The sequence below is a fragment of the Condylostylus longicornis genome, unplaced genomic scaffold (genome assembly GCF_029603195.1).
Source record: "Condylostylus longicornis isolate FDR11 unplaced genomic scaffold, ASM2960319v2 ptg000009l, whole genome shotgun sequence".
In the NCBI taxonomy this organism is placed as follows: domain Eukaryota; kingdom Metazoa; phylum Arthropoda; class Insecta; order Diptera; family Dolichopodidae; genus Condylostylus; species Condylostylus longicornis.
Genome location: NW_026577978.1, coordinates 4,290,626 through 4,313,599, shown reverse-complemented (window position 1 = coordinate 4,313,599; position 22,974 = coordinate 4,290,626). Strand labels below are relative to the sequence as shown.

Below are 22,974 nucleotides of genomic sequence, written 5' to 3'. Positions count from 1 at the left end.
AAACTAACTTTGATTAAATTTAACATTATAATTCATGTTTTAATATTATAAATTCTTTTATATTTATAAAAATGTGCGGCAGAAGTAATCAAGGTAAATATGTTTGCTTGAAACCTTCAAAATATATAGCGTGTTATTTGTTTAAATTGCATGTGCCATATAGTAGAGAAAAGAATTTTAAACTCTTTGTAATTCTTTACAATTTCGAAATTGCACATATAGCTATTAGAAGTTACTTCAATGTTTGTAAAGAATGAAATTAACTCTAATATTTTTACTAATAATTTAAACTTTGTTGATTGACGGCTTCTTTCTATAAGCCACTTTTATACTTTCCTTAATATCAGACAGTTCTAGATAACACATAATAATTAGCAATTTAAAATACAATCGTAATCCATTAAGGTAAATTTACTAATTTACATATTTTTTTTTTTTTTACTTATAGGGTGACTACATCTGGATTGAACCGTCAACAGGGCGAGAATTCGATGTGGCAATCGGAGCTCGTGTTATATCGGCTGAAGGAAGACGTATACAAGTGCGTGATGATGATGGCAATGAAGTATGGTTGTCGCCTGAAAGGCGAATTAAAGCAATGCACGCATCCTCCGTTCATGGAGTTGAGGACATGATATCATTAGGTGATTTACATGAAGCAGGCATATTAAGAAATCTTTTAATTCGCTATAATGAAAATATTATTTATGTAAGTAAAAAACAGTTATTTATTTATTTATAGCAAATACATACTAATATCTTTAAATTATTTTAGACGTACACCGGTTCAATATTGGTTGCTGTCAATCCATATCAAATATTACCTATTTATACAGCCGATCAAATTAAATTGTACAAAGAACGTAAAATTGGTGAATTACCACCCCATATATTTGCAATTGGTGATAATGCATACGCTAACATGAAACGTTATCGTCAAGATCAATGCATTGTAATATCTGGTGAATCTGGAGCTGGCAAAACAGAAAGCACAAAATTAATTTTACAATATTTAGCAGCAATCTCTGGTAAACATTCATGGATTGAACAACAAATTTTAGAAGCAAATCCAATACTAGAAGCTTTTGGCAATGCAAAAACTGTTCGAAACGATAACTCCTCCAGGTTGATTATAAAATAATAATTACAATTACCAAAAAAGAATTTAATACTAATTAATTTTTTATTTGAATTTTAGGTTTGGCAAATATATCGATATCCATTTTAGTGCAAATGGTGTTATTGAAGGTGCTAAAATAGAACAATATTTATTAGAAAAATCTCGAATTGTATCACAGAATCATCACGAACGTAATTATCACATATTTTATTGTTTACTAGCTGGTTTATCGAATGATGAGAAAAGAAGGTTAGAGTTAGAAACAGCATCCGAATATAAGTAAGAAAGTCATTTTTAAATTATATATTTGTTGTATGAATAGAAGTTTTACAAAAATGTTTACCTTTTAGGTATTTAACAGGCGGCAATAGTATACAGTGTGAAGGCAGAGATGATGCTGCAGAGTTTTCTGATATTAGATCAGCAATGAAAGTGCTTCTTTTTTCTGATCAAGAAATATGGGAAATAATAAAACTATTAGCAGCACTTTTACACTGTGGTAATATACAATATCGTGCAACAGTTGTTGATAATCTGGACGCAACCGAAATACCAGAACATGTGAATGTTGAACGCGTTGCTGTATTGCTAGGTTTACCAATGCAGCCGTTAATTGATGCTTTAACACAAAAAACTTTATTTGCTCATGGTGAAACCGTTATATCAACATTATCTAGAGATCAATCAGTTGATGTTCGTGATGCTTTTGTTAAAGGGATTTATGGTCGACTTTTTGTTTACATAGTCAAAAAAATTAATAGTGCAATATATAAACCTCGTGCTGTAGCACGTAATTCTATTGGAGTTTTAGATATTTTTGGTTTTGAAAATTTCGATCAAAATAGTTTTGAACAATTTTGTATTAACTATGCTAATGAAAATCTTCAACAATTTTTCGTCCGTCATATATTTAAATTAGAACAAGAAGAATATAATCATGAAGCTATTAATTGGCAACACATCGAGTTCGTTGATAATCAAGATGCTTTAGATTTAATAGCAATAAAACAGTTGAATATTATGGCTTTAATTGATGAGGAAGCTAAATTCCCGAAAGGAACAGATCAAACAATGTTAGCAAAATTACATAAAACTCATGGAGCGCATAGAAATTATTTAAAACCTAAATCTGATATTAATACCAGTTTTGGAATGAACCATTTTGCTGGAGTAGTTTTTTATGATACTCGTGGATTTCTTGAAAAGAATAGAGATTCATTTAGTCCAGATTTATTGCAAATAGTTAGTGTATCGACAAATAAATTTTTAAAACATATTTTTGCCAACGATATTGAAATGGGAGCCGAAACAAGAAAACGAACTCCAACATTATCAACTCAGTTCAAAAAGAGTCTGGATGCTTTAATGAAAACTCTAGGATCATGTCAACCATTCTTTATTCGTTGTATAAAACCGAATGAATTTAAAAGGCCGAATTTATTTGATCGGACTTTATGTTGCCGTCAGCTAAGATATTCCGGTATGATGGAAACAATTCGTATTCGGCGAGCAGGTTATCCAATAAGACATGGTTTTCGGGAGTTTGTTGAACGTTATCGTTTTTTAATTCCTGGTATACCACCAGCTCATAAGACTGATTGTCGCCATGCGACATCGAGAATTTGCTCAATTGTTTTAGGAAAAACTGATTATCAATTAGGACACACGAAAGTGTTTTTAAAGGATGCACATGATTTATTTTTAGAACAAGAAAGGGACCGTGTTTTAACGAGAAAAATTTTGATATTACAACGTTCAATAAGAGGATGGGTATATAGAAGGAGATTTTTAAAAATGAAAACTGCAGCTATTATAATTCAAAGGTATTGGAAAGGCTATGCACAGCGTCAACGTTATAAGCAAATGCGTGTAGGTTTAATGCGACTACAAGCATTGATCAGATCTAGAGTACTTAGTCATCGTTTTAGACATCTTCGAGGACATATAGTAGGATTACAAGCACACGCTAGAGGATATTTAGTCAGGAGAGAATATGGGCATAAAATGTGGGCTGTTATTAAAATTCAATCACATGTAAGACGTATGATAGCAATGAGACGTTATGCTAAATTACGAGAAGATTACCGACAATATAATGAAGTTCTGCGACTGCGAAAACTGGAAGAACAAGAATTGAAGCACCAAGGTAATAAGCATGCTAAAGAAATTGCTGAACAACACTATAGAGATCGTCTCAATGAATTGGAACGTAAGGAAATAGAAAAAGAAATGGAGGAGCGACGTCGTGTCGAAGTTAAAAAAAATATTATCAACGATGCTGCCAGAAAGCAAGAGGAACCAGTTGATGACAGTAAATTGGTCGAAGCAATGTTTGATTTTCTTCCAGATTCAAGTAGTGAAGCTCCAACACCTCATGGAAGGGAAACATCAATTTTCAATGATTTACCACAACACAATAATTCATTGAACAGCGATGAAGTTATAGGTCCAATTCATGTTTCCGAAGATGAAGAGGATTTGTCTGAATTCAAGTTCCAAAAATTTGCTGCCACATATTTTCAAGGCAATGTTACACATCAATATTCAAGGAAACCTTTGAAACATCCTTTACTTCCTCTTCACACACAAGGTGATCAATTAGCTGCTCAAGCACTATGGGTTACTATTTTAAGATTTACCGGGGATTTGCCGGAACCACGCTATCATACTATGGATCGTGATAATACCTCAGTAATGTCCAAAGTTACAGCTACTTTAGGTAGAAATTTTATTCGAAGTAAAGAATTTCAAGAAGCGCAAATGATGGGTTTAGACCCAGATGCATTTTTGAAACAAAAACCACGTTCAATTCGACATAAACTAGTCTCATTAACACTTAAGCGAAAAAATAAACTTGGTGAAGATGTTCGGAGACGTCTGCAAGACGAAGAATATACGGCTGATAGTTACCAATCATGGCTAGAATCGCGTCCAACATCGAATTTGGAAAAGTTGCATTTTATTATTGGTCATGGTATTTTAAGAGCCGAACTTAGAGATGAAATTTATTGTCAAATATGCAAACAGCTCACAAATAATCCTTCAAAATCATCACACGCTAGAGGTTGGATTCTTTTATCCCTTTGTGTTGGTTGTTTTGCACCATCTGAAAAGTTTGTAAGTTATTTAAGGGCATTTATTCGCGAAGGACCACCAGGTTATGCGCCATATTGCGAAGAAAGATTAAAAAGAACTTTTAACAATGGAACTAGAAATCAACCACCTTCTTGGCTAGAATTACAAGCAACAAAATCCAAAAAACCAATAATGCTACCAATAACTTTTATGGATGGTAATACAAAAACGCTTTTAGCAGATTCAGCAACAACAGCAAGAGAACTTTGTAATCAATTATCAGATAAAATAAATTTAAAAGATCAGTTTGGATTTTCATTATACATTGCACTTTTCGACAAAGTTTCTTCATTGGGCAGCGGTGGCGATCATGTAATGGATGCAATATCACAATGTGAACAATATGCTAAGGAACAAGGTGCACAAGAACGTAATGCACCATGGCGTTTATTTTTCAGAAAAGAGATTTTCGCACCATGGCATGATCCTACAAATGATCAAGTTGCTACTAATTTAATATATCAACAAGTTGTACGTGGCGTTAAATTTGGTGAATATCGTTGTGATAAGGAAGAAGACTTAGCTATGATTGCAGCACAACAATATTTTATAGAATATGGAACAGATTTATCAATGGATCGTTTATTTACATTATTACCAAATTTTATACCAGATTATTGTTTAACTGGTGTTGAGAAAGCCATGGATCGATGGGCAGCTTTAGTGTTACAAGCATATAAAAAGAGTTATTATGTTAAAGAAAAAGTAATTCCGTTAAAAATTAAAGAAGATATAGTTAGTTATGCTAAATATAAATGGCCATTATTATTTTCAAGATTTTATGAAGCTTATAGGTAACAGAAATTAATCCAACTAAAAAATTGTGCTTAATAATTATTGCCTTTTTTTTATTAAATAGAAATTCAGGACCAAATCTTCCAAAAAATGATGTTATTATTGCTGTTAATTGGACTGGAGTTTATGTTGTTGACGATCAAGAACAAGTTTTGTTAGAATTATCATTTCCAGAAATTACAGCTGTTTCAAGTCAAAAAACCAATAAAGTGTTCACTCAAACATTTAGTTTATCAACAGTACGAGATGAAGAATTTACATTTCAAAGTCCAAATGCTGAAGATATTAGGGATTTGGTAGTCTATTTTCTCGAAGGATTAAAGAAAAGGTATTTAAGAATAATGTGAAAAATAAAATTATAGCAACAAGTTGTCAAAAGTCGTATATTCGTTTTCAGAAGTCGGATTGTAGTAGCTTAGTTATCTTGTGGTAGTTCTATATTTTAAGTATACATAACCATGTCCAGAAGCTTACTAATTCCGTATTTTCTTTGCTATGTAGTTATATGTGGCCGACTTCATTATTATCGATTAAATCAAAATTTTATCAAAATTTGTTTCTTTATTCCAATTGGTTATAATTGAAATAAAGTAACAAATTTTTGTTTGCAGATTAGTTTTTTTCTTTTCCAATAAAAGAATTTGTTCAAAGGATTTCAAACAAATAATTTCAAAAAGTAAAAGTTTTAGTGTATTTCAAATATGTAGGTATTTAGGAGCACATAATCGATATTTAAATATTTTTCAAAAAAATTTCTGCCCTTTTGGATAATCAACTTTTTTTTAATGACTTTGTTACCCAAATTAATTAAATTTTAATTAAAAATATCCGTAATAAGTCCAATTTATTCAGCATCCAACATTAGTCTAAATTAATGCAAATAATTAATGCAATTGTTTTTTTTTTGCATTTTAACCCTTCCAATTCCATTTTCTCTAACAAAATATTTTGCTAACTAGTTTTATTTTGAAAACAAAAATGAGGAAATTTTCATTATGGCATGAACAATTAATCAAAACTTCACAATTAAACAATTAAAAAAAACATTTTCAAATTGCTTTTTAACTTTTTACATTTAATTATCAACCCATCTAATTCTTTGTTTTTCAATATTATTTTATAAAAGGAAAGTATTAAATACGAAAATTTATTTAATACTATAGGGAGGAATGGAAACAGGGAAGAAGAGAAGTACGCAGATGAAAAGCAATTTAAGTTGTTAAGCCGCTACTTTATTGTATTATGACAATATTTTTATTTTCATAATCATCAAATTTTTCTTTCTGCGAAATCTGCGAAGAAGCACTAATGATGAAATAATTAGGTATAAAAATTTATTTATGAAATGTAAAATGAAAACCTCATTACGCGATTTGATATCATCATCATCATTTAGGCACGAAATTGATGTTGATTTTTTGGATCTTGATGAAAATACATATGTTGTTTTTTTTTATGGATAAAACAATATCTCTTCGCAAATTAAAATTATTTTCACTCTCATATAATGAGTATTCCAAACAAAAAATAATCTTTAAATGTAAAATACGAAAATTCACCGACAACAGTTTCTTGTTAAAAATCTGAATTTAATTTTGAAAATAAACTTTTATACTATTTAGTATGTTTCGGTCTTTTACTATATTTAGGCCTTCATCAAAATTTGAAGTTTAATTAATGTTTTTTTTAATGATTTTTTTTCCCTTTTTTAAATGAGATCTGTCAAATGCTTGCCATTTTCAGCAAAATTCCAATAACTATTATTTTAACTGCATTGAAATTTATCAAAATTCGATATTCAAGTTTGAAATTCGAAAAATTGTAATTTTTCTATTATGAAGATTAGAAAATTTTTAAAAAGAATTATAATCTCCTGTAGAATTTAGAATTTTTGTTATTTTGTTTTATTAATTAAAAATTTAAAAGATCAAGAAAAATTATTGAAGGGAGTCTAACCCAATTTTGATGCAATAAGAATTTGATAGTTTACAATCTATTCACATTATTAACAAAAATTGATCTATAATACGATTTTTTAATTGTAGTGAATTCAACCGAATTTTCTACCGAATTAGAAAATCAAAATATTTTATCGAAAAATCAAAACATTTTTTAATTATTGCAAAGTATTAATACACAAATGACAATTTCAGATTTCTATATGGAATGCTAGTTAACTAAGTCAGAATTAATTTCAAAATTAATAACCAATGTGGTTGCTTTGAAACTATACAAAAAAATATATAAAATAAAAGTTCACTAAAATTGTTTAGTAATTATTGAAGAGTTCAAAATTAAAAATTGAGTTACGAGTACAATAAGAAAAATTTTTGAGTAATTTAGTGATTAATAAAGTAGTGATTAAATTTCTAGAATTATTGTAATAATTATGTAAGCAAATATTTTTTTTATTAGTACATTAATATTATAAAAATTATAAGTTTTAAAAGAAGATAAGGGTGTAGCAGCAATGAATTAAAATACGATATACCTTAATAAGTATATGAGCATATTTCGTATATTATGTTTACGTGTTCTTGTGCAGAAAAACTAAACAAAAATCAAGTAACGTGATATGAAAATTACGGATAAGATTTCAAGAAGTTTTCTATAAAATTTGGAGAATATTTCTCGCATTTAAAATTATTTTATGACACATAAATAATATACATATGTATATTGTACATTGTTGATTGTATATATAGGTAATAAATGCAATATTTCAGTACAATGGTATACAAATATATCATACAAATTCTCTTATATTATAACAATCTTCTTTTGGAATTTTTGAACTAACCTTATTTCTTATTCGAAAAAAAAAACTTGTAAATAATTTGTAGAATACCTGTTCCAAAAAAAAAAAAAAAAAAAGAAATCAAAAAATTAACAATAGAAACATAAGACAATAAAAATATAGAAAAACAACAAAAAAAAAATAATTCAACATAAAATAACACACCTGATTTCTTTTTCATTGATGCTACTATGCCACCATATACCAAAAAAATACTAATTTTCTTTTTATTATTATATAGATGTTATTATTATACTTACTATACTCTACTATTGTATGCTCATATATAAGAATTAATTTCTAACTATAAACAAAAGAGCTTATAAACTTTTTTATTAATTCATATGTGTGTACATGTGTATTATACGATTTTCATCTTAAACTCATGCACAGGTATAAAAAATTTAAAATAAAGACCACAAAAAAAATTAAAATAAAGAGTTCATGGGAAATTTGACGTAAAAAAGATCCAATGATTCAGAAAGTAAAAAAAACTTAACGAAAGATTATGTTCCGTATTAATACTAAATAGAAAAAAAAAAAACAGAAACAAAAAGAAAATTAAAAATCTCTCTCTATATTTCTTTTTATCTTTTCAAACAAAATTAACAATGTCTGGTCTGACAAACTCATCATACACTTATCATCTCTGAATCAAAAAATTATTTACTGCAGTAAGCACCACTCAATTATATGTACGTAACTGCATATTAGTACTGCAATCATTTAACAGTAAAGTGATTAAAAGAACTCATAATGGGATTTCTTTCCAAATTATGTAAATGATAAAAAAATTTTAATGTTTTTTTCTGGTCAAATTCAATTCAATCAAAATTTTACTCAAGCAAAATATTGTAAAGTTATATAAAATATTTGAAACTGTTAGTTTAATTCCTCTCCGAATAGGGAGAAACTAATAGACCTTTTCAAAACCTCAGTATATTATAAAAACTATAAATAGTGCAATATAACAATAATGTTACTTAACTAATTTGTTCATACATGATCAATTTTTTCGCAATATTGCGAAATTAGTATGAGTAGAGCATTTAAAGCATATTTACTATTTTGATTTTATAGAGAACTGAAAAGATATGTTGCATATTCATTAATTATCACGTTATGTTTTAGCAGAATAGCGTTTCGCACGATATTCCCACCGGCGAGAATCCACCTAAGCTGTCCTTTCTCTTATGACCCTAAGCGAAATTCTCTTAAGTGTTTTTAAGCCTGCAGAGTCCCGTCCGTAAACCCGTGTGAACTCTCTCATAATTCCTCAGCATACTTATGATTGCCTTAAAGCACTTCCGCTGGCTACGTTTCGCAGTCAGTTATTATTTTGCAATTTTGTTTTTATGAAATATCTAGTATCGCACACGAATGCTTTAACTTTTTTTCGACTATTTATGTAAATCACATAACGGTACATAGTAACCAATAGTTGAGCTAACACTGATCTGAATTGATATACATAATGTGTGTATGTACATGTGAGTATGTATGAATAGATAAATTCTTAATAGTTTTGATTTTTTAAGAAAGAAATAGCTAGAGCTATCAAAACTTGAATTCAAAATTTAAAAAACCAAAAATTAAAAGAAAATGAAAAACGTAATAAATATCTTTTTAAAAACACATACACATTCATATTAAAATCATTAACATTTATATACACACATAATTAAAAAAAATGACTAAATAACCAAAAAATAAAACAAAAATAAAATAACAAAACTAAAGAAAAAACGCAAGTAATTCATCCTATCCCTATTGTAACAATTGAAAAATAAAATGCTCAGCAATCAAACCAACCCATTGCTTTTATAAATTTTTGTATATCTGCAGCAAAATTATTGCAGTACAAGAAAAAAAAAATAATTTTTCATGTTTCATTACACTTTTGGATTTTGTAGAGTTGTGATCAGAAAAAAAAAAGTTTTTTGTTTTGTTAATATTTTTGAATTTGATGGTCATACCTATTGTATTAAAACCTATACATATGTATAAATATTAATTTATTAATTTTAATATACAAAAATGTACGTTATTGATTATTCATTATTAAAATTTTGATTGTGTATCATTATTGTATTTGGATTGGATTATATTAACCTTGAAAAATAATTTAAAAGTTAAAACTAGAAAGTTGTAAAAAGAAACAGAATTTTTTTTTAATATATAATCAAATCGTATTTGTATATTTTTAGATCAAAATTTGTGATAGCTCTACAAGATTATAGGGCACCTGGAGAAGGCACAAGCTTTTTATCATTTCTTAAAGGTGATCTTATAATATTAGAAGAAGATTCAACTGGTGAAACTGTACTAAATAATGGATGGTGTATAGGAAGATGTGAACGTACACAAGAACGTGGTGATTTCCCAGCTGAAACAGTTTATGTATTACCAACATTAACAAAGCCACCATCAGATATATTAGCATTATTTAATGCTGATGAAGCATCACATGGACGTCGTTTAAGTATGGTATCAAATGGTGTTACAGAACCAAGAGATAGACCACATAATTTAGCTGAATATGCATTAGATCATTTTAGATTACCACCAAAAAGAACAATGTCAAAAACATTAACATTAACAGCAAAACGTAATCCAGATGAGATTTGGAGGTATGAATGTTTATTATATTCACGTACATATATTATAACTGTTACATTGCTTCTATTATATAATCATAAATATACGTATATTAATGTGTAAAAATTGTAATGATCAATAATTATATGTGAATGCAAAAATTCAATTCAAATTTGAATACAAAAAAAGTAACTAACAAACTAAAGTTGATTAAAATTTTTCAAAATTCAGATTTAATTGCAAATTAAAAAAAAAAAAACAAAATAAAGAAGAAATGAAAACAATATTCAATCTCATATTATTTGTTTGTTATGCATGTAATCACACAAAAAAAATTATAATAATAATTTTTATCTATTTCCTTTATACACAAAAATAGATATTCAAGAGATCCAATTAAAGCTCCATTATTAAGAAAATTACAAAGTAAAGAAGAGTTAGCTGAAGAGGCGTGTTTTGCATTTGCAGCTATTTTAAAATATATGGGAGATTTGCCATCGAAAAGACCAAGAATGGGTAATGAAATAACTGATCATATATTTGAAGGACCATTAAAACATGAAATATTACGAGATGAAATTTATTGTCAAATAATGAAACAATTAACAGATAATAGGTTTGTTTATAAAATTATATTTTAATTTAATTTTTTATATTTATTTAATTTCATAAAAATTTTTACTTTCATTCAATAATAAAAAAACTATTTTAACATTTTTTTCAATATTTTTAGAAATCGTTTATCTGAAGAACGTGGTTGGGAATTAATGTGGTTAGCAACGGGTCTTTTTGCATGCAGTCAAAGTTTATTAAAAGAATTAACATTATTTTTACGATCAAGACGTCATCCAATATCACAAGATTCATTACATCGTTTACAAAAAACCATACGCAATGGTCAACGTAAATATCCACCACACCAAGTTGAGGTTGAAGCAATACAGCACAAAACAACACAAATTTTTCATAAAGTATATTTTCCTGATGATACTGATGAAGCATTTGAAGTTGATTCATCAACAAGAGCAAAAGATTTCTGTCACAATATAGCACAACGTCTAAATTTACGTTCAAGTGAAGGTTTCAGTTTATTTGTTAAAATTGCTGATAAAGTGATATCGGTGCCGGAAGGTGATTTTTTCTTTGATTTTGTTAGACATTTAACTGATTGGATTAAAAAAGCTCGACCAATACGTGATGGTACTAATCCACAATTTACATATCAAGTATTTTTTATGAAAAAATTATGGACAAATACTGTTCCTGGTAAAGATCGTAATGCTGATTTAATATTTCATTATCATCAAGAATTACCAAAATTATTAAGAGGTTATCATAAATGTTCAAGAGAAGAAGCAGCAAAATTGGCTGCATTAGTATATAGAGTTAGATATGGTGAAAATAAACAAGAATTGGCATCAATACCGTAAGCTTTTTTTTTTTTCATATAAAATTATTACCGCTAATATGGAAAAATAAACTAATTTTTTTGCATATTTTCAGGCAAATGCTTAGAGAACTTTTACCATCAGATTTATTAAAAATGCAAAGTTCAAGTGAATGGAAAAGAGCTATTGTAGCATCATATAACCAAGATGCTGGTATGAGTTCGGATGATGCCAAAATTACATTCCTCAAAATAGTTTATAGGTATTTATTTTTTGTTTTTTTTTTGCATAAATTAAAAATATTCATTTAATTAAGATCACTTAATTTTTTTTTAATAATATTTTTTCTAATGCCATCAGTCTTAAAACTGAAAATGAAGATCACTATTTTACATGTTAAAATTATTGGTAAAATAATTTAATATTATATTTTTGAGCTACATATATATAAAATTTTTATAAGAATTGATTATGTACCAAAAAAATATAACAAACTTGAAACAATCTCGCAAACTGATATACATATTTAAACAAAACACAAAACTACTTCAAATCAATATTAAAATTTAATTTTTAATTTATTTTTAAATTTAATTAGTATATTATTAAAAAAATACATATATTTTTTAGGTGGCCAACTTTCGGTTCAGCTTTCTTTGAAGTAAAACAAACGACAGAACCAAATTATCCAGAAATGCTTTTAATAGCTATTAATAAACATGGTGTTAGTTTAATTCATCCCCATACCAAGGTATGATTGATTTTTTCAAACTTAAATTCAAATCTATACAATTTATAATATTCGATTAATAAAACTGTAAATTTTATATTTCCTTTTTAAATAATGACTACAATTCTGAATAATAACAATAATCTTAATTGAATGTTAGACATACCAGTGCTTTGTTGATATTTATTAAATTTATAATTTTTAAGGAAATTTTAGTTAAATTAAAAATTAAAAATTAAACTACAACAATCTTATTAGTTAATAATAAAAATGTAAAAATTAGTTTAATTTCTTCTTGTTAATTTTCACCTTTTTTTTTAAAACCTACATAGATATTAAATTTTAATACTCGTAAGACGATGCATATGATTTTTCAAATTGTGAATTTTCTTATTTATCCAAAAATTTCACATATCGAAAATGGTTGAGAATATTTACATAGGGTTTTATTAAGATTACATTTTGTAATACTATAGTGCAATAATATATAAAGTGTAATATAATATTTTGAATTAAAAGAAGATTATTACTCAAAATTAATATTTTTAATTAGGAGTAGTATTATCAAATTAAAATAAATTTTTAAAATAAGTAAAATATAATTATTCTTTTTTTAACGCATTTATATTATTTTAGGATATACTTGTTACACATCCATTTACACGTATATCTAATTGGTCATCGGGTAACACATATTTTCATATGACAATTGGAAATTTAGTACGCGGCTCGAAATTATTATGTGAAACATCTTTAGGTTACAAAATGGATGATTTACTCACATCTTATATATCATTAATGTTAATAAATATGAATAAAAATAGAACGATAAGAGCAAATTAAAAGAATAAAATTAATAATTTTTTTTCTTTGTTTAAAAGAATTCGAATTAATCATGTAATTTTGCATTGTTTTGTTTTTTTTTCTCCTATGCTTTATAAATGAAAATTTTACAACGTTTTATTTTTTATGTATATGCGAACAAAGTACTTAAATATAAAAATTAATAAAACAAAATAAAAAATTTAAGAAAATATTTACATTTTTGTATCGAATATTGTTTCAGCTTCATATATTGTTTATATATTTTAAAATAATTTATATATTAATTATTCAAAATAATTGTGTATTGCATATATTTGATAATTAATTTAATAATTTATATGAAAATTTTATTTAATTTCAAAAATTATAAATATTGTATATTTCTATGAACTTTGTTCATAATTATAAAAGCATAAAAGAAAACGAATTAAAAAGTAAAAACCTAATTAAAAAAAATAAATTCATTACAGCTTACAAAAATTTAAAGTTAATTGTTTAAATAAAAATAATTTTTATAGTTAGAAAAAATAAAGTAATATTAAAATTTTTATATAAACAAATTTATGTATAATGCTTTGTGCGTTTCTTTTATTATACATATTACCATTAATTATATTATATTTTATATAAATTTTTTTTTTATTTGAATTTTATTATTATTATTGGAAAAAAAACGATAAATATTACTTATTATTATAATTTTTTTTTTTGTTTATTTTCTATTATTGAGATATTTGTTCGTTATTTTCCAGTTATTTACATTTAATTAAATATATATATACACATATAGAATAATTTTAGCTATAATATATAATAATATTGTATTTAAAGTATATAATTTATGTTAATAAAGGTTCAACTTCAAATTATTATCAAAAAATTAGGAATTTTTTAAATATTTTTTTATTACTAAATATAATTGACAGAATCTACATAGTTTCTACTTAAGTTGAAGCAGAACTTGCTTAAATTAAAAAACACCTCCAGTGCTTTGGTTGTTTTTTTTTTTATTTCTTCACAAAGAGTATTTTTGATAATTCGGACATGCATTAAAAGTTCTAAACGTAAATCTAAAAAATCTTTTCACAAACAAAATCTACAGAAACTGAATATTTTACTTTTGCAGATTTGTAACATACTCGACTAATTCTTCAATATTCAACATTTTTCTATTTATGCTATTCTTCTAATTTATAATATTTTTGTAAATATTATAAAAGAACTTAAAAAATTCTTTGAAAACTTTAATAATAATCATCATTTTCGAACAAGTTATTTTTGTAGATTTTACATTTAGATTTATAGAACCAGTCCTTTATTAAGAGCTAAGTTAGAACTGAATTATCATTGTACCTTATTTCTTTCTACAATTATATGTCACGATACTCTCTACGGTACCGTGAATATTGAAATTATTTAACGTGTCCCCAATTCCATATTGAGAGTCTCCTTTAGCTGTCTGATTTTTATTATATGTTACGGAAATATTTTGAAAAACGGCTTAATTTAATGAAATAGGATGTTACAAAACTCTGCATAAGTTCTCAAATATTAGAAATTGTTTTAATATAACCGAAATAATTTAAATTTTCTTGTTTTTTGCTCTAGTATACTTTTATTTTTACCAAATGTAATTAAATTTAAGAACTTTTGAGGTTAAAAAAAATTTAAAACATTACTTATTAATAATATTGTGACAATTTAAATTAAAAAAGAAATAATTGCATAAATTTGGGCGAAGTAGATAATTTTAATTTTTAAAATTCTACTTTAAAAGTTACAAAATTTGTATGAACAGTTTAATACTATTGTATGTATAATCTTATTTTTTTGCAAAAGCAAAATAAAAAAAATATTACATTTTTTTTATTAAATTTGCAACACTTTTTACATTTAAATGATTTTAAAGGGTTTTTATACTTATTATTTTTTACTAATTTTTTTACTTATTATATCGGTAATTTAATAATTTGCCGATTCAATTTCTAACATTCGTGTATCTCGAAATACCAAGATGTATAGGAAACTTCAAATGAAAATTTCTTCCAAGAAATTGATCAAAAATTTCCCAGAAAAATTTGTTGGTACACCTTAGAGTACCTGTAACAATTTCAAATTAGATAAGTACACTGAAGCTTAAAAAATTAAATTAAGTTAAAATATATTTTTAAAATAATTATAGTATAGAAATTAATTATAATTTAGAAATTTTATAGAGTTTACAGAAAATAATAGTTGATGTAGTTCTTTGCTTCTATTTTGAAATTCAGAATTGAATATTTTCAGAAATCCAATTATGAACAGAATGGGTCGTTCAATATTTAAAATCTCGTCAAATGAAGAAATAAAAGAAAACATATAAAAAAATAAAAGAAAACATTGTTGTAAATAAAGCAAAAATTGATTACAAATTGCGATTCAAGATTTTTTCCAAAATGCTTTCTTCAACTTATAAGAGAGCATAAGAAATATTTGTTTGAGTTAATAAAGAGAAGAAAAAATGTGACCTCTGATTAAATCTGATAATCGAGTCTTGTGAGAGGCATTTATTTCCTCTACACATTTTATATTAAGACTAAAAACTCTTAAACTCAAATATTTTTGTCAAAACTGATTATTTTTTTATTAATAAAATTATTTTTATTTAGAAGTTGCTGTTTAACAATTAACTGCAATAAAATTACGGATTAAAAAATGTTTTTTAAAATAATTTTCTTTGTTGTTGCTGCTGCATATGAAATAAACTGTGGAGTTTTATATAATTTACAAGCACTAGAGAGATTCCAAGACAGTAATTTAACAGACGATCAGAAACAGAATAGTAAGTTATTAGTTTCACAGCGTTTTTATATTAATAACACAAATATTTTTCAATATTTAATAACAAATAAATTATATATACGTACATAAACTCTTTTAGTAATAATGACTAATACCAATTGGTGGAGCTATATACCCAATACAAGGAACAACCAATTTGACTTTTGGGTAAAAGCTGGATCAAACGCACATGTTTCCATAAGCAATGCTCCGCAATTTGCAATTCCTAGGATTGCATTTACAATTGGAGGTTGGGAAAATACGCAAAGCGCATTTTATATTAATAACACGCAAGTTTAATTCATTATTTAGTAATTTAAAATATTTATATAGTATTTCACTCAAATGCTTTTATTTTATAAACCTATTTTGTTAACAGTTTTGAAACAAGCATATCGAGCCCCGATATACTGGATAAAAATGAATATCGTGGTTTTTGGGTAAAATGGACTCAAGATGGCTACTTCTCAGTGGGTAAAAGACTTGAGGATACACCGTTTTTAACTTATAAGCATACAGAGCGATTATTTCCGATTAATTTTATTGGAGTTGGTTCAAACACTAACAAAACAGCGTATTGGATCATTAACGATGGTAAACTGAATATTTAAATATTTGGTGGTAACTTTATTAGATTTTGAAATTTTTATGAACAGTTGTCTCTAATAACTAAGCTGAAAAAGAAGGTTTGATTTGACTTTTTAGTTACAATTCAACTTTATATTTTTTATTTGGTTTATGCTTAACAAAATTTTTTTTAAAATTACATTTTTATTTTCATAATAGAATTTGATGTTAAAACAGAAAATTATTTAAGTAATATAATTCTTAATAATCAGAAAAGCTTAGAAAAGATTCAGGAAACTGATTTAACAGATTTTCCAAAACAAACACAAACTTATGGTAAGTTCTTCATCACCGAATAACGCAAAGAAAATCGCATTATATTTTTTTATGGGTATACATTTAGAGGTAATGACCAATTCTGCGCAGTTCCGATATGTACCAGCTGTACACCGAAATCATTTAGATTTTTCGGTAAAAGCTGAATCAGATGCGCAAATTTCATTAAGTAACAATGCTAGATTTATCGATCCTAAGATTGTAATTGTAATTGGTGGATGGGAAAACTCAGCTAGTGTGATTCGTATAAATGATGTGTAAGTTTAATAAATTTGTAAATTAAATCAAAAATATCTGTTATTTAATTTAAATAAAACTGATCAATAAATAATATTATTTAACCATTTATTAATAGTAATGTAACCAAAAGCAATACTCCAGATTTATTGAATGATACTGAATATCGTGGTTTTTGGATTAAATGGTTTCAAGACGGCAATATTTTAGTTGGCAAAAAAAATGAATTCTTACCATTTTTAGTGTACAAGTATACGGAACAATTTTTTCCAATAAACTTTATCGGTGTTAGTAGCTTAGACAATCGCACTACAGCACATTGGATCATCAATGAAGGTAAACATAATTAATTATTACTTAAAAAAAAATATTTAGAATATTAGATCAAAATTTATATTAATATTTTTATAGACACTGAACTCTTCAGCAAACCGCGATGTTTAGACAATGTTCAAAAAACTGATTTAAAAGATTTTCAAGAGCAAAGACAAAGTTATGGTAAGTGTTTCATTATAAATGGTATATAGATATTTCAATTATATAGAATAATAAAAATTACACTTATATTTTACGAATATACATTTTTTTTTAGAAATAATAACCAATACTCCACCATTCAGATATGTACCAGCTATGAGACAACATCGTTTAGATTTTAGAGTAAAAGCTGAATCAGACGCACATATTTCTTTAAGTAATGCTGCAGAGTTATTGGATCAATGGAAAATGATAATTATAATTGGTGGATTAAATAATACAGCAAGCTCAATTCGAATTCATAATGTGTGAGTTTAAGAACTTATATATTTTAACTATTTATTTTTTTTAACTTATATGTATATGCATAATACTTTTAAACAAAAATGTAAATTATATTAACAGTAATGTAACCAACAACAATACACCAAATATACTGAGTAAAAATGAATACCGTGATTTTTGGATTGAATGGACTCAAGGTGGTGATATTTCAGTAGGCAAAAAAGAAGAATTTATTCCATTTTTACTATATAAATATGTTGGACAATTTTATCCAGTCAATTTTATTGGATTTAGTTGTGAATCCAATAATATAACAGGGCATTGGATTATTTATTAATGATGGTAAAAAAAAAATTTAGTTTTTTGTTTTGAATAAAAAATATTTTATTTTCCAATAAACAGTTTAAATTGATTTCAGTTGTGAAGAAACTTGGGCGAATAACAAAAATTACTTTTAATTTTACAAAATATAGCAAAGGAATTGAAAGACTCTTCTTAATTTTATATCAATATAGTTTAAAAATTAATGTATAAAATTATTTTTTAAATAAATTAATGCATAACATAAAGTTTATTTTCAGTTCCATATTAAATACTTTAAGTCATTGTGATCTGTATTATTATAATACTGAAATATTACTGAACATGTAAGTATTAAAAAAATTTTTGAGATAAGAGTTTTGTAAATCAGTCAATGGTTTTTCCCAACATAAACAAAAAAAATCTTCTGACTCGACTGATTTATTTTTAGAAAATTTTATAATCTTACTCGTATTTAAAAACCATTTACATAATATTGAATTTAAAAAACTCTCATATGAAAAGCATGAAACCCAGTTTTTGACATGTTCATTTCAAGGTATGTTCATTATGAAAGTAATTTATACGAGAAAGCCATAAAATAAATTGTCTACAAAAAGAGTAAGTAATATATAGCTAATATTTAATATTTATTTTCGTGGCCCATCAAAGCATCAATATTATTTTCGGAAAAAATAACAAGCCTAGAGGGTAAGTACACCAAAATGTGGATAGTGACAAAAATGTAAACTGGATAGATAGATGGATAGCGGAAAACCTATTTTACTGCAGAAATTTAATACCGTATTTCTCAGGGAATACGACAGTTTATTTAACAAGTGTAGCACAATTCGCCAATTTGCTACTTTAATATCGAATTATCGAACAGTAAGGAACAAAAATGGCATTGATTTTTAATGTATCAATTAATGGAACTATTTTTCTCAATATTTAATATATTTTACCTTGTGTACATTGCGGTAGTCGTATCGACCTAACCTAATATATTTTATATGTATTCGTATGTGTTTTATATATTTAAATTTACATATTAAATATATATGTAATTAGAGTTGTATTTTTTGCTTTTTCCTTTAAAAAACTGAATAATTTTTTAAAGAACATGGGCCAGCATATAAAAAGGTCCGAAAAAGTTTACAGGCTCCTGCTGTGGATGATCAATAACAAATTCGTAAAAAAATATAGAGTAAGTTTCACAATTTTACATAATCAATGATCCGTATAATATTTAATTATTATTTCACAATTTGAACAAATATTAATTAATATTGTAAATTAATTTGTATACTAATAAAAATGTTTATTTAATACCTTGATTAAAAGTGAAGAAAAAAATTTGTTCTTAAGAGCATAAAAAATAAATAAAAAATTGCAGTTCGAAGAGTCCACAAATATTTTTTCAAATATGCTTTCTTCAATTTAAAAGAGAGCATATAAAAAATATCTGTTAAAGTTGATAAAGAGAAAACAAATATGACCTCTAATTAAACCTGATAATTGAGTCTTTTGAGAGAAATTTCTTTCTTCTACACTTTTTATATTAAGGCTAGAAACTCTTAAACTCAAATATTTTTGACAAAACTGATTATTATTTTATTAATTAAAAATTATTTTTAATTATAAATTTGCTGTTTAGCAAATAACTGCAATAAAATTACGGATTTAAAGAATGTTTTTTAAAATATTTTTTATTATTTTCACTGCTATATTTACAACTAATGCCAAAATTTTTGATAATTTGCAATGTATAGAAAAATTTCAAGATGCCAATTTAACAGATATTCAAAAAAGGAATGGTAAGTTATTGTATATATATATATATATATACACAATATTTATATAGTATTTAGACAATGTACATAATTTTAGTTATAATAACTAATACTGCACCGTTCAGATACGTACCAGCTATAAAACGAAATCGTTTAGATTTTTGGGTAAAAGCTGAATCTGATGCACATATTTCTTTAAGTAATGCTCCACAATTATTAGTTCCTAAAGTTCTTATTATAATAGGTGGATGGAAAAATACGGCAAGTACAATTCGTATTAATGATGTGTGAGTTTAATTATTTTGATCATTTAAAAAATTTATATAGAAATTAATAAATAAATAAATATAATATTTATATAGCGATGTTATAAAAACTAATACTCCTGGTATATTAGATAAAAATCAATATCATGGTTTTTGGATTAAATGGACACAAGATGGTCATATTTCAGTTGGTAAAACAAATGAAAATACACCATTTCTAGTATATAATCATACTGAACGTTTATTTCCAATAAACTTCATTGGAATGACTTGTATATTTAATCATATAACAGGATATTGGTTTATCAATGAAGGTATGAAATATAAAATATTAATGTTAATAATAGAATTATACCTTCCTTATTATATAAGAGCAATATTATTATTGATTGCTTGTATACTTGAATATAATAATTTTCTTCTTATTACAGAGTTTAATATTGAATCAACAGAAAATAATATTGATGTTAGAACTGATAAAAATTTTGGATGTTTAGACAAAATTCAAGAAATTGATTTGTCCGATATTGATTTACAAACACAAACTTATAGTAAATTTTTTATATTTTATATACATAATACTTTTTAGAATTCTGTGATTGTACGAATCATATAATAATTTTATACGAATCTATTTATAGATATAATAACTAATAGTGCACCATACAGGTATATACCGGCTTTAAAAAAAAATCGATTAGATTTTTCAGTAAAAGCTATATCGGATGCACATATTTCTTTAAGTAATGCCGCACAATTAATGGTTCCTAAAATTATAATCATAATTGGAGGATGGTCAAATTCAGCAAGTACAATTCGAATCAATGACATGTAAGTTTTAATTGTAATCTCTTGTAGTTGTAACTTTTTAAAATTCCAATATATTAAAATGGAATATTTTATTCTATTTCCAATATTACTAATACATACTATTTTATTATATTAGATTTTGCACTTCATTTTTTTTATTAAAATTTTCATTTTACTATATTGTATAATTAATAAATAAATTATAATATTTTTAGCGATGTAATTAAAAATAATACACCAGGTATATTGGATAAAGATGAATTTCGTGGTTTTTGGATTAAATGGTCTCAAGATCGCAATATTTTAGTTGGTAAAAGAAATGAAGATATACCATTTTTAGTTTATAGACATACGGAACGATTATTTCCAATAAATTTCATTGGAGTTAGTTGTTTATTTAATCATATTACAGGACATTGGATTATTAATGATGTAGTATATAATATGATCTATTGATTGTTATTTAATTATATAATAACCAAAAATTATTTTTATTCCATATAGTAACATATTAAATTGAATTTAAATCAAATTAATTCGAGAAGGTGGCATTAAAATATAATATTCTTACATTCAAGAAATAATGTAAAATTCTAAAAGGAAATATTCTAAAAAATTATGAAATTTTAATTTATCCTTGAAAATAAAGAAATTTTTTTGTTAAATTTTTAAATTATTAAATAATTATATAATTTGTTAAATGATTTTTGAAGCAAATCGATTTATTTCAGCTCCGCAGTATAATCAGGTACAATATTAATGTTAAGCATGATTTAAAAACTATACAAAATATAATAAAATTTATTTATTTCCCAAAATTAATTCATATAATATATGTACACCGAAATCTTTTATAATATTCTGATTTTTATTTTTATTCTTAATATGTATATATACAAATATACATTAGTAAGATAAGAATTTGTGCAAAATGAATTAAGGGTTTTCCCGGGACTTAATTATTATTGCATTTTATAATAAATATTCTCACTTCAAAGATAATAAGGTTATTTTTAAAAGATTCATGTATTTTATATATAAAATTTTTTGTTAGTTATAAACATATACATATGTATATACAGTTCCAGATTTTCCATATATTATGTAAAGTTAAGCATTTGCAATGAGGGCCAGTAAACAGGGGCGGCATTTAAAAATATATAAAAAAAATTTAAACAACAAAAATTTTTTCTAATTGTTTCCATTATATTCTTTTCAAAATCGATTTTTCTTATACAATCTATATACAAAACCGTATAAGCTGAAATTTTAAATCCAGGCTTTAATTCTATGACTAATCTTGTATTCAGATCATCTTAAATCACCTTGATATATTTTGTGCAATCTACAATGTTAATTGAATATTTTTCATTGCTTTGAAATTCAATTCGAATGCATTTTTTTTAGAAATTACGTAGGGTGCCGAAGAAATAAGAGCCAGGTCCGGACATATATTATATACAAACATAATGTCATTATAAATATTTTAACGGAAGCTTTTGTTTTATTCTTGTGAAGTATGTAAAATCAAAGGAGATTAAAATTGGTGGTGATAGCAAAAAATTATACTAGAATATCAAACATTTCTAATCTTTTTAATTTCCTTGTCTTTCCTTGTCGAAAGTGTTTATTGTATACTTTTTCCCTATATTCTCCTTGACTTTGTTTCTTGTGTTTGTTTATTTGTCTGGAAAT

General features: G+C 25.4%; 3 protein-coding genes across 5 annotated transcripts in view; all 3 read left to right on the top strand.

The window, feature by feature from the left end:
- LOC129618529 (myosin-VIIa) overlaps positions 1-13,613 on the top strand; it is a 46,003-nt gene extending 32,390 nt beyond the window's left edge. The window contains exons 3-13 of one of the 2 annotated variants that reach the window (XM_055533325.1): positions 449-709; positions 776-1,125; positions 1,199-1,399; positions 1,471-5,049; positions 5,115-5,378; positions 10,055-10,477; positions 10,825-11,061; positions 11,179-11,871; positions 11,949-12,095; positions 12,464-12,584; positions 13,200-13,613. In XM_055533325.1, coding sequence (XP_055389300.1) covers positions 449-709; positions 776-1,125; positions 1,199-1,399; positions 1,471-5,049; positions 5,115-5,378; positions 10,055-10,477; positions 10,825-11,061; positions 11,179-11,871; positions 11,949-12,095; positions 12,464-12,584; positions 13,200-13,406 — 6,483 coding nt within the window. In that variant the 3' untranslated portion in view covers positions 13,407-13,613. Of the gene's footprint in view, positions 1-448; positions 710-775; positions 1,126-1,198; positions 1,400-1,470; positions 5,050-5,114; positions 5,379-10,054; positions 10,478-10,824; positions 11,062-11,178; positions 11,872-11,948; positions 12,096-12,193; positions 12,244-12,463; positions 12,585-13,199 lie in introns of those variants that run through there. The other variant, XM_055533326.1, reaches the window with a different exon arrangement.
- A 2,407-nt stretch (positions 13,614-16,020) lies between these two features.
- LOC129618612 (uncharacterized) lies at positions 16,021-18,668 on the top strand. 2 transcript variants are annotated; one of them, XM_055533460.1, is made up of 10 exons: positions 16,021-16,209; positions 16,309-16,498; positions 16,588-16,802; positions 16,995-17,111; positions 17,179-17,368; positions 17,467-17,684; positions 17,760-17,846; positions 17,941-18,133; positions 18,231-18,452; positions 18,513-18,668. In XM_055533460.1, exons 1-9 carry the CDS (start codon positions 16,083-16,085, stop codon positions 18,445-18,447), a joined length of 1,554 nt encoding a protein of 517 aa, XP_055389435.1. In that variant the 5' UTR covers positions 16,021-16,082; the 3' UTR covers positions 18,448-18,452; positions 18,513-18,668. The 2 variants fall into 2 exon arrangements, with proteins under 2 accessions (XP_055389435.1, XP_055389436.1); XM_055533461.1 differs by having other exon boundaries at positions 18,529-18,665.
- A 1,440-nt stretch (positions 18,669-20,108) lies between these two features.
- Positions 20,109-21,860, top strand: LOC129618629 (uncharacterized). The gene is made up of 7 exons (XM_055533487.1): positions 20,109-20,227; positions 20,301-20,490; positions 20,566-20,783; positions 20,901-21,020; positions 21,111-21,300; positions 21,495-21,714; positions 21,784-21,860. Exons 3-7 carry the CDS (start codon positions 20,735-20,737, stop codon positions 21,784-21,786), a joined length of 582 nt encoding a protein of 193 aa, XP_055389462.1. The 5' UTR covers positions 20,109-20,227; positions 20,301-20,490; positions 20,566-20,734; the 3' UTR covers positions 21,787-21,860.
- Positions 21,861-22,974: the final 1,114 nt, after the last annotated feature.

What these genes read in the sequence shown, in the direction of transcription:
- LOC129618629 (XM_055533487.1), top strand. Translation starts at nt 20,735, where the DNA reads ATGACTTGTATATTTAATCATATAACAGGATATTGGTTTATCAATGAA. An exon ending in ATATTGGTTTATCAATGAAG is followed by an intron (nt 20,784 to 20,900) that starts GTATGAAATATA and finishes TTCTTATTACAG; the next exon opens with AGTTTAATATTGAATCAACA. An exon ending in TTTACAAACACAAACTTATA is followed by an intron (nt 21,021 to 21,110) that starts GTAAATTTTTTA and finishes ATCTATTTATAG; the next exon opens with ATATAATAACTAATAGTGCA.
- LOC129618612 (XM_055533460.1), top strand. Translation starts at nt 16,083, where the DNA reads ATGTTTTTTAAAATAATTTTCTTTGTTGTTGCTGCTGCATATGAAATA. An exon ending in GCATTTTATATTAATAACAC is followed by an intron (nt 16,499 to 16,587) that starts GCAAGTTTAATT and finishes TTTTGTTAACAG; the next exon opens with TTTTGAAACAAGCATATCGA. An exon ending in TCAATTCGAATTCATAATGT is followed by an intron (nt 18,134 to 18,230) that starts GTGAGTTTAAGA and finishes TTATATTAACAG; the next exon opens with TAATGTAACCAACAACAATA.